Source organism: Notamacropus eugenii, chromosome 3 (assembly GCF_028372415.1).
Source record: "Notamacropus eugenii isolate mMacEug1 chromosome 3, mMacEug1.pri_v2, whole genome shotgun sequence".
NCBI classification, from domain to species: Eukaryota; Metazoa; Chordata; class Mammalia; order Diprotodontia; family Macropodidae; genus Notamacropus; species Notamacropus eugenii.
Genome location: NC_092874.1, coordinates 376,398,245 through 376,418,331, shown reverse-complemented (window position 1 = coordinate 376,418,331; position 20,087 = coordinate 376,398,245). Strand labels below are relative to the sequence as shown.

At 39.1% G+C, this 20,087-nt stretch overlaps 1 protein-coding gene across 1 annotated transcript in view; it reads right to left on the bottom strand.

The window, feature by feature from the left end:
• PCSK5 (proprotein convertase subtilisin/kexin type 5) overlaps positions 1-20,087 on the bottom strand; it is a 602,002-nt gene that overhangs the window by 90,941 nt on the left and 490,974 nt on the right. The window contains exons 23-24 of the mRNA XM_072597475.1: positions 19,407-19,610; positions 17,459-17,527 (exon numbers count right to left, since the gene is read on the bottom strand). Coding sequence (XP_072453576.1) covers positions 17,459-17,527; positions 19,407-19,610 — 273 coding nt within the window. The remainder of the gene's footprint in view (positions 1-17,458; positions 17,528-19,406; positions 19,611-20,087) is intronic.

The window sequence follows — 20,087 nt, the reverse complement described above, 5'->3', positions numbered from 1 at the left end:
AGTCTGGACATTTAATGAATTGCCCTCCTGCTCGTTTCTGAAGGGCCAACATTTCAGGCTCTGTGGGTATGGACGCAATATGCTTTCATTCAGCTTGGACTCAGCCCTAGCTCAGATAGCTGCCCAAAGGAACATCTGGGTAACAAAATGTAGGTGATTTTACCGCCCATGTAATTTTTAATATTTTCACTTTGTTCAGGCTCCTGCTCTGGTATGCTGCCCTCCCTTCACGCCCCTCCCCCCAAATTCCTCTCAACCAGTAGAGTTGAGACCTCTTCCTACTAACCATTAGATCACATCTGTTCAACCTTACAGAATTTTGGTGATGGTGCTGGTGTGGGAAGGACATGGCTTAAGGACTGGACAATAGAAGCCAGATGTGCAACTTTAATATTGCAAGACTTTCTTGGGGAGTATCCAGATATTAGAGAATGTTCAGCAGAACATGCTTCTGAGTCTGTAAGCAAGAATGAGGCCTAGACTGCTTTCTGCTACAGGAGAGGCATTCTATCCAAGGCCAAGGTGGAGGGGACCCTGGGAACGGCTTCTGAGCTCCCCTCATTGCTTCCACAGGCTTCATGTCGTGTCTTCCTTCTCTCTTTCCTAGAGATCTAAGTCAGCTTTCTTCTCTCATACTTCAGGACATGCCTGATATATTGTTTGCTATTATGAAAAATATTGTGATGGGGACCATAATGGTGCAAAACCCACCTATCATTTTTGAACAACATTGATTGGCTCACATCTTCACTTTTTTCATTAGTTTTACCTCCTTTGCTAGACTGCAAGCTTTTTAAGGGTAGGGTTTCTCTACAAAGCTTGGCATAGGACAGTTATCCTTCCTACATCATGATTTTCCCCATTGTGGTTTCGCTATATCTCAGGTCAGCATGAGAAATTAAACAGAAACTTTGGGGGAATTTTGCAGAAGCCACAGACAACACGTGAAGGCCAGTAGATGACACAGAAAAAGTTTAGAATCTCAGAAATGCATAAAACACACACACACACATAAAACATTGCATAATATCAATTTTATAACAAGGTCCTATAAACGCCTCATAAAAGAAAAAGAAAAAATTCAGATTTCTCTGGTATGAAGGGAGGGCCAAAATAATTTACTCAGCTTTGCTGATTGGGGGAGGGGCACCTTGCCCCAACCTTGATGATGTGGAAAGGATGATAATATGTAGTCTGTATATAGTGAGTATTGAATGCTGTTGTCTGCTTATTATTTCTCTGGGCCCTTACTGTATCTACATATCCATAGGTATAAAGTGCCCTCTATGAGTAAGGAACTGTGTGAGGAAGTGTTGGGAATAGAAAAGATGGTTTTGTCCTCAAAGAGCTTACTATGTAGTTGAGGTAGAGACGACTCAATTCAAAAAACGTCTGTTACATGCCTACCATACACCAACTAGGAGGCATCGTGGGTAGAGTACCAGGCCTGGAGTCAGGAAGACTTGAATTCAAATGCAGCCTCATATACTATGTGACCCTGGGCAAGTCACTTCACCCTGTTTGCCTCAGTTTCCTCAACTATAAAATAAGCTGGAGAAGGAAATGACAAACGACTCTAGTATCTTTGCCAAGAAAACCCCAAATGGGGTCACAAAGAGTCAGACATGACTAAAAACTACAACCATACATCAGGTACTGTGCTAAGTAAGAAAGATAGAAGCACCAAAAAAGAAACACTCGCCGCCCCTCCCTTCCCAGCAAAACATAAAATGATTTTGCTTTTGTTTTTATCTTTGTAAGTTCCATGAGAGCACAGTGTCTCATACCTGAGAGGCATTCACTAAATGTTTCTTGAATCGAGAGTTAGTGACAGGGCCATAAGAAATGACAAATATCAGAAATTCAGAGCAGCATGGCAAGACTTATATGAACTGATGCAGAGAAAAGTAAGCAAAACCAGGAAAAGAACATACCCAATGTCTACAATGAATGGAAAGGCCAGAAAAAAAGAAGAAAGTTGAATATGGTATAATGATGACCCAAAAACCTCAGAGAAATCTTGAGTGATTTTTCAGTGAAGAAGTGACGGATAACAAGTATGTAATAATGTACATAGACTTGATATATGCACCTATATGTATACATACATGTGTGTACACATACATATCTATATATATACACAGATATATGTATACACGTATACATATACACAGATGTATGTATGTACATATATACATATAGCATGTACTAGTACATCAAACATGATCATTATTTTGGTTAGTTTTGCTGAAAATTTTTTCTTTTTCTTTTTCAATCTTTGTTACAAGGAATAGCTTACTGAGTAGGGAAGGGGGAAAGGGCGACTCAGAAATAAATGTTATGTAAAAACAAAAGGCATCCACAAAAATCAGATGATAGCCAAGACAAGAACCCAGGTTTCCTGAATGTTCCCCTCAGTCTATAGCTCAGTCCACTGACTCACTTTCCATAGTGAAGTCAGCATGGCTGCCAGCGATGGTTCCTTTCTACTTTCTCACTGCCTTTGGTCACAAGATCTTTCCTCTCCCTTTCCTTCTCCCATAGTGGGTTGGTTACTGAATTCTTTGGCTCAGTTCTACTGCAAGAAGACGTGACCCAGACAGACTTGGCTGGTAGTTCTACTTTTCAGGTCACTTATGAAACAAGGAGGAGGAACTTTGATTATACCAGCTCAGGGGAAAAAATAGTGTAATAGCCTAAAGAGCCAAGAGGATGAGCTAATTGCTCTAGATTTGAATTTAGGATGATTCCTGTAGTCCCTTTTCTTCTCCCCAAACAATAAGAAAGTGATAATACATGCAAAAGAAAGAGGCTTGAGAAACCCCTGGAGCTATATACATTTTATTCCATCCCCCCAGGCTCTTCCTGCCTAAAAGAATATTATTAATAAAACCAAGAAAAAATGCAGTTGCCTAATACACTACAGACTGAGCTTTCAAAGGCTGTTAGCACCGGGGAGATTGTGTCTATGGGAGTAACATGGTAGAGTCAGTCATGGACAAAAGAGCAAATCCATATAGTCTACGTGGAGAAAAAAAAAGCCTGGAGGTCTTAGTGACCTGATGCACATTTCTTGTTGTTTCCAATATTTTATGGTTAGAGAGTGAGAGAAAGAAACTTAAGCTTCTCAAACCTTCCAGTACGTAGGTAAGACCACCATCTGATCATTTTCGGATTCTGTTGCCTTTCAAAGATGTGCATGACCTTCAACTTTGTCCAGCAAATGAAAGAGCCAAAGAAGGCAGCTTAGTGGTAAAGTGGATAGAGTGCAGGGCCTGAAGTCAATTAGCTCTGTGACCCTGGGCAAGTCACTTCCCCTGTCTCTGCCTCAGTTTCCTCAACTGTAAAATGGGGATGATAATAGTCCCAAGTCTGTGGTGAGGATCAAATGAGATAATACTTGTAAAGTGTTTAGCACAGGGCTTATTAAATGCTCATTTCTTCTCTCCATCTTTCCCAACTGGCTTATCACTGGGAGGGGATTAGAAACGTGGGAAAGCACCTCATGTTTTTGTTACCCACAAATAACCTGCAAGGTGATCTACAATGGAATAATCAAAATGACTGTGTTTGTGTCTAAGATAACATGGTTTAGGGACTAGATCTGTGATTTCTTTGGTGTTAGAGGTCTCCGGTAAGGAAATGCTCTCTACTAAGGCTCTGCTGACTTACAGTATTAGAACAGGAGTGTCAAACTCACGCAGAAACTGGGCACACTAATCATACATAAGGCTTCCTGCGGGGGGAAAACTGGCTTAGTTTTAAAATGTAATGGTATCTCTGTTACATTGTATTCGTTTTTACTTTGTGTAACATTTCCTAATTACATTTTATTCTAGTTTGGGCCCATTCTAAAGAGTTGTGAGCAGCATGTAATCCTGAGTCATTTGTTGACACTTCTGATCTTAGAGGATTGCCTAGAACCCTAAAAGGGTAAGTGACTTATCCAGGATCACAAAGCCAGTGTGCTGAAGGAGGAAGGCAACTCAGGTCTTCGTCATTTCAAAGTGAGCTTTCTGTTAACTGCCTTTCCTACCTTAGTGGATTTAGGTGATAATTCAGCAACTATTCATGGAATAGCTTCCAACTTTATTTATTCTTGCGAATTAAGTACTGAGACCTGCTGTTTTTACACAGTAAATACCTTCAAGTGTTATCATTCATCTTTGAATTCAGTGCACTCTAAATTTGATACACTAGGGCAAAGCCTCCATCACACACCCTAGTTAAAACTCTGGGATCTAACAAGAAGAGCTCAATGAAAAGTGGAGCTATGGTTATAGGCATTTAATTAGATAAAACCCAGACTGCTCATTTCATGGAAAAAATAAGACATGAAATTTATAATTTAGAAAGTAATGGTTGTTGTTTTTTTAAGGAATTCAGGTCCTGCCCTGGCAGTAAAATGGTACAGCAACCAACATAGGAGAGGCATCAAGTCAGAATAAAGACAGTCTGCCTTGGGGTCAGAAGATCTGGATTCAAATTCTGCTTCTAATATACCGGCTGTGTGACCTGGCCTTAACTTCTCAGTGCCCCAGGCAACTCTCTAAGACTATAATTAGTAGAATGTGTACTAGCCTGCATGGGTAGAGTTAATTTCTTTATCAGGAGTTTCCTATGCCAGTGAAATCACACGTCCAGTTGAAAAAATAGCCATAATGAGAACAAAAAGAATGATAAATCCTGTGGTAGCAATATTATAATCAACCCAGACACCGGAGAAGAGGTGTGGGGATACAGGTTTCTGTGTGTGTGTGTGAGAAACATTTCTTGTTGTAGCATCATAGATTCAGTTCCAAAAGGGACCTTGTTTTGTCCAACACTATCATTTTAAAGACATGGAAAATGAGGCAGCTAAGTGGCACAGTGGTTAGAGAGTTAGACTGGGAGTCCAAATCTGGCCCCAGTCACTTCCTAGCTGTGTGACCCTGGGTAAGTCTTTGTCTACCTCAGTTTCCTCATCTATAAAATAAGGATAATAATAGCACCTACCTGTCAGAGTTGTTATGAGGATAAAATGGGATATTTGTAAAAGCACTTTGTGAACCATAAAGTGCCATATAAATGCTTGCTATCTATTATTGTAATAATAACTATTATTGTTGATGTTATCTTAATCAGTGACAGCTAAGGTCACATGGGCAATAAGGGGGTGTGTGTGTCAAATCTAGGGTGTGTAAATGGAGCATTCTTTGTACTCCATGAAGTTTTGATCAGGCATTATAGAAGGCATTGTCCCTGAGCACAAGCTTGGCTGTAGAGTTCCTTTTGGGGGTGGACAGAATGGACAAAGGGAGCAGCGATGCTAAGGCCTGCTGGAATTGGCAACATAAATTCCTAGGCTTCTCTTGGAAGCATGAACCTACTCTGTCTACTGCCCAGGAACATGATAGCTGGACAACATGGGTCTGGACCAGGTGTGTAATTGTCTTTTCTGCATCTGTAGTGTGGTTCAGTGGAGAGTATCCTGAATAGATTCAAACCTTACTTCTGTCACGTAAATGCTTGTGTGACCTTGGGCATCTACTTTCACCTGTTACTTCATTTGTAAAATAAGGGAATTTAGAATAGAAGATGGATGTCTCTTGCATCTCTAAATCTATGAACTTGTGAAATATGTTTGTAAGTGTCTACCAGGGATGGGGAACTTTCATCCTCCAGGCCACATAAGGTCCTCTAGGTCTTCAAGTGTGGCCCTTTGACTGAATCCAAACTTTATGCCTAAACCTTTTTGATCCATCAGTTCAGCAAAACAGATGAATGGGTTGGACAGGTTTATCCCTAGCATAAAAAACTCAGGAGAGATAGAAAACAAGTGTGTTTTTGTTTCTTTTTAAAATTTCCTTTTATTCCAGAGAGGACATTATTGTGTGATCTGAAATCAGATGAGGAGAATCAGAGTATCTAATCCTTATGTTGCCAGTTTAGGAGAATGACCTCTTTCTTTCTAGGAGACATTCCCCGCTGGATACGTGTTTGAGAGCTGGAAGAGTGTGGATCTTCCTTCCACAGCCATCCATTGTTTTAGGTGACTAACACATCTTGATGTGATTTGTATAAGCACAAGCTTTTGCCACAGACAAATTCTTTGGGTATTTGTTGTTGCTATTGAATTGTTTCAATTGTGCCCAATTCTTCGTGACTCCACTTGGGGTTTTCTTGGCAAAGATCCTGGAGTGGTTTGCCATTTTCTTCTCTAGCTCATTTTACAGATGAGGAAACTGAGACAAGTAGGATCAAGTGACTTGTCCAGGATCACACAGCTAGCAAGTGTCCGAGGCCAAACTTTAACTTAGGAAGATGAGCTTTCCTAACTACGGGTCCAGCTCTCTATCCACTGTGCCACCTAGCAGCCTGACTTTGGGGATTTAAGAGAGATAATTAGGGGGATATGGAATACTCTATCAACTTCTGAACAAATGAGGAATAGATGTTTGTTCAGGTGGTAGACATCCCTCCTGGGTTTCTAAGAAAGGAAGAACATTGAAAGTTATGTTCTTCATATCTGAACCTGATATTGATGACTTGGACTCTCTTGGTACCAGAGATGGGAATACGTCCTCACATGTTAAAACAAAGGAAGGGGTAAGGAATCAGAAGTACTTGCATAATGTCTACTATGTGCCAGGCATTTTGTTAAATGCTTTACAAATAGTGTCTTATCTGATCCTCACACCAACCCTGGGAGGTAGGTAACTGAGGCAGAGAGTCACACAGTGGTAAGTGTCTGGGGCTCAGAACTCAGGCCTTCCTGACTGCAAGGGCACAGTGGATAGAGCACTGGGCCTGGAGTCAGGAAGGCCTGAATTTAAATCCTGTAGACATATGACCCTGGTCACTCAACCCTTTTTACCACAGTTTTTTATCACAGGGCTACAGAAGGAAATGACAAGGAATTTATGACCAAACAAGAGGTAGAGAACATTTTGAAGGGCAAAATGGATAATTTTGATCACATTAAATTGAAAAGTTTTAGCACCAATAAAGCCAATGCAACCAAGATCAGGAGGGAAACAGAAACTGGGAAAGAATTTTTACAACTAGTGTCTGTGATAAAGGCCTCATTTCTAAAACATGTAGAGAATTGAGTCAAATTTACAATAACACAAGTCATTTCCCAATTGATAAATGGTTAAAGAATATAAATAGGCAATTTTCAGAAGAAGAAATTAAAGCTATCTATAGTCACATGAAAAAATGCTCTAAATCACTATTGATTAGAGAGATGCAAATCAAAACAACTCTGGGGTACCACATCACACCTATCAGATTGACTAACATGACAAAACAGGAAGATGATAAACCTTAGAGAAGACGTGGAAGAGTTGGAACACTAATTCATTGTTTGTGGAGTTGTGAGCTGATCCAACCATTCTGGAGAGAAATTTGGAATTTTGCCCAAAGGACTATAAAAATGCACTCCTTGACCCAGTAATGTTGCTTCTAGGGCTGTACTGGGAAAAGGACCCACATGCATAGTAAGATTTATAGCAGCTCTTTTTGTGATGGTCAAGAACTGGAAATCAAGGGGATGTCCCTCAGTTGGGAAATGGCTGAACAAGTTGTGGTATATATGAATGTAATGGAATGCTATTGTGCTGTAAGAAATGATGAACAGGTAGACTTCAGAAAAACCTGGAAAGCCTTATATGATCTGATGCTGAGTGAAATGAGCAGAACCAGGAGCACATTATACATAGTAACAACCACAGCGTGAGAAGATTGTTTGTGATAGACAGCCCTTCACAGCAATGCAGAGACCTAAAACATTTCCAAAGGACTCATGATGCAAAATACCAACCACATCCAGAGAAAGAACTATGGAATCAGAACACAGAATGAAGCAGACTATTTTCTCTTTGGTTATGTTTTGTTTTCTTTTTCTCATGGTTTCTCCCATTAATTTTAGTTCTTCTATGTAACATGACTAATGTAAAAATACGTTTAATAAGAATATATGTGTAGAGCTCATATAAGACTGCATGCTGTCTTGGGGAGGGAGGGGGAGAAAATTTAAAACTTATGGAAGTGATTGTCAAAAATTGAAAACAAATTAATAAATTTGGGGACAAATAAAATATGAAAAAGAAGGAAATGGCAAACCATTCCACATCTTTTTCAAGAAAACCCCAAATGGGGTCACAAAGAGTCAGCTATGACTGAACAGGGAACTTCCTCACTCCAGACCCAGTACTCTATCCACTGCAGCACCTAGCTGCCTTTATGAAAGCAAAATCACTAATGGTCACAGGATTATAAGATCATACGGTCAAAAGTGGATTTGGGGGAGAACACAACTGACTCCATCTTTGGTATTATTACGCTTCTTTCCTTTTCTCTGTGACATAATGTCACTGAATGCCTTCTTCAGTTTCTCTCTTCCTCCAATCACTTTACAGTTACCAAAGAAAGCTCATAGGACTTTGAATAGTTTCAGGAACTCACCTCCTTCCCTAATAGTATCTATATCATATCCATCTGTCTTATCTATCTATATCCTAATAATGCCTATTTAATAAGGCACTTAGTAGAAGCTTAACAAATGATTGAAAATGAAGATACTGTGTTCTTTGGTCTGATGAAAACAGTTATGCTAAGGGCTGTTGTAACAGTTTACATATCCATTTTCTTTTACTAAAAATGCACCCTTTCCTGTCTACAGCCCTATGTGATCTCATTCAAACTTTTTGGGTCATGCAGTTCAGGGGAAGAGACTCTCTTTCTTTTTCTATTTATCATCTATCTGTCTGTCTGTCTGTCTGTCTGTCTGTCTATCTATCTATCTATCTATCTATCTATCTATCTATCTATCTATCTATCTATCTATCTATCTATCTATTCCTCTATCTCTCTGTCATTTGTGGAATTGGGAGACACAATGCCCATCACCATTGAGAGAGTATGAGTGGACAAACTACCTGTGCTGGCTTATTTGTGCAGTGGCTAGCAAAAACATTGAAAATTCTCACAACAACAGATTTAGAGTGTGGGAAATGATTAATTTAGATCTCTATTTTATTTAGGTCTCTTTATACCCTGGTTAGTATCATTCAGTTGAGTTTGATTCTATAGCGGCAGTGTTTACTATTATTGTACTTCCCTACTGTCCACCCTTGTCATCCCTTGACTAGGGAAATGGCCCTATGGCACTTGGCCAACAGATCCTATGAGTACTTGACCAATAGGTGACCCTGTCTTCACATAGCAAGGGCTGCTTGCAAATCTATTCCCCAATCTATTGCCCAACATGGGGCCAATGGAAGATCTCTGCCCAATTTGGATATCTGCTACCAGCTATTCTATCTCCAGCATGAGCTGAAGTTTCTCTTGGAAGGTCAAGATATATGTCTATCAACCAATGAGATTATGCGTTTTACTTTGTCTCTTCTATATCATCTAGGTAGCAAGCAGTATAAAACTAAGACTTTAAGGAAAGGGGGCACCTCAGATCATGAGGAAGATCTGAGGTTCACTTCATTAGAGGGGGATGTGGACCCTGTGGTAAAGTTCTATTGACTCAGAGCTCTGCCTCAGTTTATTTTATTGTAAATTGAACAAGATTAGACCCCACAAGAGTTATAATGGACCTTAAAGGTCATTGAGCATTGAGACTAACCACTCCTCTCCCCCCCCCCCCCATTTCTTAAATGGCTTCATGATATAATGGCTTCATGAGGTGTTGGAATATGGAATCATGAGTACTGATCATCCTGTATGATGCTAGGGAAGACATTTAACTCTTCTGGACTTTAGTTTCCTCCTACATAATAGGAGGAAACTTGGACTTGATGGTCTCTAAGGTCCCTTCTGCATCTAGGTGGTGCAGTAGAGTCTGGGCCTGGAGTCAGGAAGACCTGAGTTCATATCCAGCTCAGATACTTGCTAGCTATGTGATCCTGGGCAAGTCACTTAACCCTGTTTGCTTCAGTTTCTTCATCTGTAAAATGAGCTGCAGAAAGAAATGGTAAAGCACTCCAGTATCTCTGCCAAGAAAATCTCAAATGGGGTTACAAGCTGAACAAGTATAGTCTAAGCTCCTCTTTAGGTTTAAATCTATGATACTGTGAACATGTGTTCAGATATGGAAACTATGTTTCCTACCCTGGAGAGGATTTTGTGATGTCAGGGTTAGCAAGAATAGTAGCCAAAGGGGAAAGCCTCACTGAGAGGAGACATGGTCCTTAGTCTGGGAATACATCGCTAAAGCTATAATGTAGGAGGAACAGTGTCTCCTATCATCTCCTTTCAGACTATGTGGACCCCGGAGGTCTTCCCCTCTGTAGCAGATGGAGATGATTCCCAATGACAGAGGAAAGATTAGTTCTGACAGAAGGTTTGGCCATGTCTGTAAGTTACCTGATATTAAATGTTGGGAAGGGTAAGCAATGAAGGAGATGGTGGGATAAGGAGCAAGCTAAGTAACACAGCTGGAGGCATCACAATCGGGGTCTGGGGACCCATCAGGAGTGCCTGATACCACCAGAACCACTGTGAACTGTGGGAAGTAAGGCTGGGGGAACCACAGGGGCAGCCTGCCTTCCAGTGACTGCAAGTGACTAAAATTTATCAGATCTTCATGAAAGGATTTATCATTGGAAGGTACATTGAAGAGCTTGGCTGTTTCTTTTTCTATATGATATAAGTGAAATTTGTTTCCTTTATTTTGCAGCCAATGGGTTTTGCAAGTGGAGTCTATCTCAGTATAATGAGAGGTGCTACACATGCATTTCCTAGGTTTTTTAGATGGGGGATAGGAACCAAGAAAGGGAGAGAATCCCCTCAGGTGGACCTATGTCATGAGAGGATTTTTGACATGGGGATGATACGCTTAGAAAGCAAAACCCTCTTATCTGGTGTTTTATTCATAAAAAATATCTCTATTAACTAGAGCTTCTAGCACATCCACAGTAGTGATAATTGATGTCAACAATTATGTTCCTGAGGCACTCTAAGGCTATGAAGGACTTCCTGAATCTTCAAAGATTTAACATTATTCAGTATAGTTTAAATGTTGTATTAGATTCTGATTCTTTGAAAATTAGCAATTTATGGGGAAGCAGCATGGTACTGATGAAAGAACACTGTCCCTGGGGTCAGAGGACCTGAGTTCAAATCCTGCCTTTGACGATTTGTGACCATGGGCAAGTCTTCACTTCCCTAGGCCTCAGTTTATTCATCTGTAAAATGAGAAGATTTTGAGGTCCCTTCTTATTCCAGATCTATAATCCTTCATTTTGCATTGATGGTAAGTCTCCATTAAGCAGACTTGACTCCTGATTAGCACTCATAAGAGTGAGGATGGTATACTGGATGGAATGTGAATGTGAAGTCCTGGAAGAAACTGGGGAGAGATATAAAACAAAAGCTTACTATTTCCTTCTACTCCAGAGGAAATACATTTCTCTTCCCTTTCTGTCTAGCAAAATGATCCAACTCCTTAAAAGCTTAGCTCAAGTCTTAAAACTTCCCTGAAAACCTTTCTAATTATTCCATCCCCCAAAAGTCTTTTCTCCTTGGAATGTTTCTGGCACTCACTATCTGTATTTATTTGTCTCTTAACATTCATTGTTTGGGGACATCTGTCATGCTGTTGCCTGACATTGTTTTTAGGTGTATGTATCTTGTCTCCTTGATTCCATAGTAAGTGACTTTAGAGCAATTACCAGGTATCAAACTTCTTTGTAATCCCTACAGTGCATATGACTACATTATAAGCATGGTAGGCAATCAACAAATATTTTTATGATGAAAATTTTATGATGAAAAGGATCATAGATTTAGAGTTGGAAGGGACATTAGCAGTTATTGCATACCTCAGTTTTCACCTGAAGAAGCTTAAGTAACTCACCCAGGATCTCACAGCTGGCTAAACAGCTGAGGCAGTGTCTGAATCTAGGTCTTCATGACTCCAAATCCAGCCCTGTGTTCGGTATACCATAGGGTCTCTGCCTATTCACTCATCCTTATTGACCAGGTTACAGGTATAATATTAATCAAGAATCAATAGACACCTTTACTATGCTCATGGTCAACAAGTAAGTCAATGAAGAAGATAAAATGGAGCCAAACTCGAATCCTAATCTAGTGTTCTACACAATAATCTACATTTCCTATGTTTTACCACTTCCAGACCTCTGAACACATGGTTCTCTTATCTGAAAATGCCCTTTCCCAGTATTGCTACCCTTTAAAATCCTACCTATCTTTAAAGTATATGTCAACTGTCACCTTGCTCATGAAGCCTTTTCTTTTTTTAGAATAGTATTCTATTTTTTCTCCAATTACATGTAAAGATAATTTTTAACATTCCTTTGTAAAAAAAGTTTGAGTTTCAAATTTTCTCCCTCCTTCTCCTCTCCTTTTTCTAAGATGGTAAGCAATTTGATGTAGGTTATATGTGTGCAATCATGTAAAATACATTTCCACATGAGTCATGTTGTAAAAGAGGAAACAGACCAAAAGAAAACAAATACAAAAAAAAAATAAAGTGAAAATAGCATGTGTCTATCTGCATTCAGACTCCATAGCTCTTTCTCTGGATGTGGATGACATTTTCCATCATGAATCCTTTGGAATTGTCTTGTGTTGTTTTATTGCTGAAAAGAGCTAAATCATTCATAGCGGATCACTTTACAATGTCACTGTTACTGTATACAATGTTCTCCTGGTTCTGCTCACTTCACTTTGTATCAGTTCATTTAAGTCTTTCCAGGTTTTCGGATTTTTCTAATCATCACACCCAATCAGATGTGTTATCTCCCTCCAGCATCCTTTGTTTCAAACCTTTCTTATGATGTTGATCACATTCTGCCTTATATAGTCATAATGATGAAGATATTTATATAGCACTGACTGTGTGCCAGGAACTGTACTAAGGATTTTGCAAATATCTCATTTGATTAAGAGATTGTGTTATAGAATGGAAAGAATGCTAGAACCCAGGCAGACCTGAGTTCAAATCTTATCTCTGATATTTAGCAGCTATGTGACCACCCGTGAGTTATAGAATCTGAGTCTCTACTTCCTCACCTATAAAATGAGTATAAGACTATCTGTAGAACCTTTCTTATAGGATTATTATTAGCCTCCATCAAATAGTCTCCTGTAAAGCAACCTTTAAAATGCTACTTACATGCCAATTTTTATGATTATTTATTTGCCTTCCTTCAGTACTTGCCAGTACTGAATTGTGAGCATTTTGAGGGCAAGAATGTGTCCTGCTCAGTTTTGTTTCCTTGATTCTTAATATGTATTTGTTCAATTGCACACTAAAATAATTTCATCTAATATTCTTTTCTGTTAATGAAGAAGAATGCTTTAGCTTAATAATCTTATAATTTAAAAAATCTTGCTTAATAAAGAAAGGAATTTTTCATCAGAGTCTTTTGGAACTAAATAATATCCTCTAAAATGCTACAAGCTAACAGCTTGGGTGAAGAAAACCCTAACCAAATAGTAAACTCTGGATGGAACTCTCTTGTTTTTTCCCCAAATGTACCAAATTCTGTATTTTCTACATAGGCAGAGAAATAATCTTCTAGTGAACATTTCATGACATTTATTCACATCCTTTCTGTTCATTGTCATTTGGCATGACCAATAGAAAGTCCAGCTGTTTACTCATGAAGGATCATAGTTTACTTGAGACTTGGTGCAGAATAAGCAATCTTCCCCATCTCTTATATAATGTGCTTTTTCTGAATTCTCAGTGCCTAGCACAGTGCCTTGCTCTTTGTGTCTGTTGAACTGTACAAAACATCCAGATGGAAATGGAAAAACTCAAGCTTAAAATGTCAGATGTTTCCAAACATTTGGCAAAGCATAGAGAAAACATCTGGATTCTTGACTGGATTTTTCTGCTTTCGTCCTCATCTTTTGGGTTGGGTAAAAACAGCTTAAGATTGAATTTGCATATGGAGCTCAATTGTCATCAAAGGATTATAAGCAAAAGGCTGTGCTTGAGTCACCCAGGAGAGCCCTAGGAGAACCAGTAGCAAATTGCTGATATTCTGCGGATGCCATGAGACATAATCATGTCCTCCATCCCAATATGCCTGGGAGAGTGAGGGCTTCCTTTATGTTGCTGATTTTCTTTTTGCACATCAAGAAGAAAAGTTTGCTCAAAGAAAATCAATATCTAAATGGTGAACTACTAACTTGTTGGTGCTCCCTGCTCCCCATATAGATCTTTTTTGACTACAGGACTTCGTCCTATAAACTCAACAGAGAATCTTTCCTTGACTTGGCTTAAGCCCCACTGAGTTCCACCATAGTGGTTTGGATCATGAGACCATAGATACAAAGCTGAAAGGGATCTGAGAGGCTATTTAGTCTGACCCCTTCATTTTACAGCTTAAGGAAACTGAGGTCAAGTGACTTATCTAATGTCACAGAAGTAGCAAGAATCAGAGGCAGTATTCAAACCCATCCTCTAAGCTGGAATTATAGAATTGTTAATAGAATTTAAAAATATAGGGATGAATTTGTGCCTCTATTATTATTAATTTATTTTTCTTTAGTTATTTATTCAGTTTATTCATTATTTTTATTTAGTTAATTGTTATTATTAGTCTTATTATGTGTTTGAATTGTATCATGCTTTAAATACAAGTATTTAAATACAAAGGCAACTAGAATGAGAGAAAATACCTTAAAGGTAAGGGAACCCTTCCTTAAAGAGAAGAATTATATTATTTTTCCTTCTAAATAATATATAACTCTTAATTCGTAAGAAACAGCAGGGTGAAGAGAAAGAGGGAAGGAAGTAAGGAAGCTAAGGAAGAAAAAGAGAGAAAAAGAGTGTTAATAAACATTAAAAACACATGGAAGAGAGCGAAAGGAAATTCAGAAGGAGAGACCATCAGGGAAGCATTTCTACTATCATGTTAAATTAAAGATATGCTTTAAAAAATCCAACCTATACGTAATAGAATTCACAATTTCAATTGCAAATCTCTTTTGTTGTTATTTGTACGCAGACAGGTACATATTGGTTAAGTTCATAATACAACTTTTAAAAGGATTGATAGTTTTCATTTCCTACTGTATACGTTCATCCTGTGTTCACTGTACGAGGTTAGCTCATCACATACAGAATACCAAGTGCTAAATTAATGTTAATAGACTATCTAAAACTGATGGGATTCTCCATGTCTTTGCTAACATTTTGTCACCATCGCTGCCAAAGAACAAGAGGTTGCCAAGACTGAGGGTCATTACACATTTTATTTTCTTCCATGGGTTTCCATGGGCAAAGAATTCATCACCCGTTGACCACCATCCTAGCGATGTGCTTTTCTATACTTAGCTAGGTTGGATTTCGGAAAGCGGAAGCCATCTATTACTAGGCCATGGATTCTTCTGGAGACCCTTCCAGCATGACAAAGAATCTGCAGAGTTTGTGTTGCATTAATAGACTTTAATGATGTAGGGATACCTTTGATCCACCCTGAAGCTTTGGGATGATAGTTTTTGAAATAAAGGAAAAACAGTTTGAGATTATGAAAAAGCACACTAGCTTTGCAGATAGGGAACCACAAATCTACCACTTTGTACCCATGTGATCTTAGGCACTTAGGCACTTTTTTAGGTCCTAGTTTTGTGGTGGAAGCATTCAAGGGATGAATTTCTATCAAATCACACACAAATAAAATGTTATTTCTGGGAGCAGGTATAAAGTACAAGTCTTGGAATTAGAAGGACCAGATGTGTGACCCTGGGCAAGTCACTTAAGCCTGATTGCCTCCAAAAATAAAATATGATTTTCAAAAATCAACCCAACCCCATGACAGTTCCATTTCCAGGATTATAGAACCATAGATATTGAGCTGAAAGGAATCTTAGAGACCATCAAGTTCAACCCTGTTATTTTACAGATAAGGAGACTGAGGCACAGATAGGGTGACTTGCCCAAGGTCACACAGTTAGTTAAGTGTCTGAAGCAAGACATAAATCTAGGTCTTCCTGAACTGAAGTTCAATGCTGTTTATTCACTATTCACTTCCTGTTACTCAGTTCGGTATTAGATTGCACACCAGAGCATTCACATTCCCTGTGAGTAAGAGAGGCATCTATCTTCCATACCCCTCCCAAATCATTTGGGGGCTTTCCCCCCCGGCTGGAAAATCACTGATCATCTTGCTGAAAGCTCCCCCCAAAACATCATTGGTGATTTTTTGGGGAAATTTGGTTTTAAGGACCCAAGATCCAAGACACCAGAGATGTTCAGACTTGGCCTAAATTGGTACCAGGGTCCAGTACCTGAACATGGCAGTTTCTCTTCTCTTTGCTTTGCATTCTGAACCTATTGACTTACAGAAGTGTGTCGAGTATTAAAAAGTATTTTTTCCCCTCTAGACGATGAGAGGACAAAAAAACCCTAGTGTTAATTTAAATTTGACAATTCTCTTGAAGCATAACAGGTATTCCTGCCTCCATAATAGAGTTTTAGACTTCATAGATATCGTGCTGCCTGGATTTGAGGATTTCTAAGACTGAGCCTCAGGGAAGGTTTTATCAAGGAAAATCCCCAATCTCTCCCTCTTTGAGCTTTATCTTTGACATTTTCATATTGTTTCCAGTCCAAGTAGGCTTCATGAATCCGAGCGACTTAGTGCTGCTTTGCCTGAGTTCATTTCTTCATTCATTACCATCCAAATTCAGAAACATACTTGCTCCTCTCTCTCTCCACCTGTTAAATTTATTTCTCGGCATAACCCAAGAGAGGGACTGACAAGGGCCCAGGAAAAGAGCCGTAGTTCCCTCCCTCTGGGTAAAATTCCAAGCTACCCTCAAAGCACAGTTTAAGGGGTCCTAAAGGCCTTTTCTGATCTCATCAGCTATTGGTACTCTCTCCCTGTTGAAACTGTTTTGTTATTTGCTCAGTTCAATCATTTTTTTTGGTCGTGTTCCAACTCTTCTTGACTCCATTTGGGGTTTTCTTGGCAAAGATACTTGATTGGTTTGCCATTTCCTTCTCCAGATCCTTTTACAGATGAGGAAATTGAGGTAAACAGAGTTAAGTGATTTGCCCAGTGTCACACAGCTAGTTAAGTGTTGAATTTGAACTCAAGTCCTCCTGACTCCAGGGCCAGCACTCTATCCACTGCTCCACTTAGCATAACCCTATACTAATTTGTAGGCCCATTGTATCTCTACACTGGTCATCCTCCAGTAGAATGTAAACCCTTTAAGGTAGGATCATGTTTAATTTTTTTCCCCTTTATTCCTAGGACCTACAAAACATTATGGGTATGTTGAATATTGAATATATATTAATATATATGTATTGAATATATATTGAATATTTACTGAACTGAATACTGAGAGATCCTTCTACAGATAAACTTGTGAATAAGGAAGCCGTAGCTCTGTAACACTATGACATAGTCCTATTTTCTTCCGTAGAGCCAAGATACAGACAAAGAGGGTAAAATGGTATGAGAATGTGACATACCAAACCTGCAGCCCAGGCATCCCTCTTCACAAGGCGTGCAGTCTTCATAGTCTGGATCTTTTACTTCCCCTAGATGAATTGAGAGCAATGAACTCATTTTTAATCAAGCGGAAGGACACTAATGGCTTGGAAAATCTATTGTTAAGTAATTTCTTTTTTAGTAATCAGCCAAGTAATTAAGAAGTTGTTAACTCCTTTCCAGGATGTATATGTTACTCCCTTCTTACTTCCTTATATTAATTTAGTAGATTTAGATCAGCTGGATTGAATGAAATGGGGGAAAAAGTTTGGACTTATGTAAGACAACTGGACTTAAAATCCAGTTGGTAGACATTAAAAAAAATAGGCATGCCATTGGGGAATGCAAAAGAACTTAGCATGGAAATGAACAGTCTTATCTATCCCTTCAAACAAGAACCTTTTTATTTGCTATAAATCCTCAAACACATAGCAAAAAAATAACTTTCTTAATCATTCTACTTGCTAGAGTGCTTTTCATCAGGAGAATTCCTAGTCATCATTCATTGAATCGAAGATCTCCTTAGTACACAGGAAAGAAAACACTTCAAAAATTTAAAAAAAAAAAGGCTCAGAGTCCCACTTTCCCCAGGACACAGAATAAACTACAAGTTGGGAAGCCCCAGAGACATTACAAGGATGGGTTGACAGGGGTTGGCAACGAGAAGCTGGAATTTATAGGGCATTGACAGTACTGAGTTTGTTCAGTTGTTTTTTCAGTCTTATAGTGAGTGCTGAGGTTTTTTGTTGTTCAGTCATGTCTGACTCTCCATGACCCCATTTGGGGTTTTTCTTGGCAGAGATACTGTAGTGGTTTGCCATTTCCTTCTCTAGCTCATTTTACAGATGAGGAAATTGAGGCAAACAGGGTTAAGTGACTTGCCCAGAATCAGTACTAAGTTTAGCATTAGTTAAAATAGGAAGTTACCAGATTATGTACTTCTGCTTGATGGTTATATCCTAGGAGAGCCCCTCCAAGGTCCTACCCTAGTCTGCTCTCTCTCCCAATGGCAAACTCCCCAGCAGGTTGCAAGGCAGTCCCTCTTTCTATGGAGTTGTATGTTTCAAGGTATGAAGAAACTCCTTGTGCTTACTTTTCCCCTGCCCCCAACTCAAAGGAACTTGTCTTAGCATCTTAATTTGAGGGCACCTTTTTTGCTACTTATCTTGGGGAGACAAAATTGCTAGTTATGGCCTTGGGAAGTACTTTTTTTTTTTATCAAGGTAGCCCCACTTTTCTAAGTGTATTATCCACTAGCACCTCATCAGAGGAATGTAGAGTGTTTTGTGAACATTGGTAGAATATAAAGAGAGGTAGAATACAGAAAACCAAATAGTTTAATGGATACCATGTTGGATTTGGTGTTGGAAAGAGTTGGGCTCAAACTCTGACTCAGCCACTTACTAGCTTTATGACCCTGATCAAATCTCTTAACCTCTCTGATCCTCTGTTTTCTCATCTGTAAAATGGGGATAATAATAGAAACTATCTCATAGAGCTATTACAAGAATCAAATGAGATAATATATGTAAAGAGTTTTAGAAACTTTAAAGTGATTATCGAAATGTGATCTATTATTTATAAGCTCTTTGACAGTACATGTTTATTTTTTATTTTTGTTTCTCCAGCACCTGCACATAGTGAGCTCTCAATTAATACTTGTTGAATTAATGAATTTCTTTCTCTCCATAGAGGGGGTCCATTGCTGATTCCTCTCCAGGCAATAGAAGCCAAGCCTGTTGACACCTAATAAGTGAGAAGGATATGTATCTGTATGGGGGAGGGAGGAGAGATTTGGGAGAAAAGAGAGGAAGTGAGATCATCATCTCCACTTTATACACAGGAAAGCAAAATGCTATGGGGCTCACATTCACCTGAAGCATCAGCACTTGGGTCAAGGATTCAGAGCTCCCACAGGAGTCAGCTTACCTTCTTTGCATTCTAACTTCTGGCAGGTGTTGTTTGTAGGTACGATGTAGTAATCTGGCAAACATCGAGTGCAGTAAGAAGAGTTAGTGCAGAGTGCGCAGTTGTCAGGGCAGGACAAGCAGGTGTTGTCAGAATGGTGGTACCCTGCAGGGCAGCCTTCCCGGCACTCACCCATGTACAGGAAGCGGGTCTTCCCATGCTTGTCTGAGCAGCAGAGGAGAAGAAAAGAGAGGGCAAAGATGAGAGGGGGTAGTGGGCAGGGCCCACTATTTGAGAGATTAATTATTTAAAAAAAATTTAAATTAGCATGTTTTTGATTAAAATTCAACATAAACACCACCTTGTTTTATTCTACTCCACTTTTTAACTTGGTAAAGATTCTCATCAGCTGTTGCTGAGTGACTGAAATGATTGTATTTGTAATCCTAGCTTTAAGCTTATCCAGAGAATGAGACTGATGCACAAATGACAGTTTGATGAGACTCCAGAAGAAAAAGCTGAGCAGAGCTAGATTAGGTGACCAAGGTGGCCAAACAGAGAGCCTACCTCTGCCAATCCACAGGTCTAAGGAAGTATCATGCAGAAATTGCAAGGCATGACAGGTTGCTCCATCTTGTTAAAACTAAAAATATATTATTCAAAATTTTCAAAACTAAGCCTAAAAGCAATTTAACTAATTAA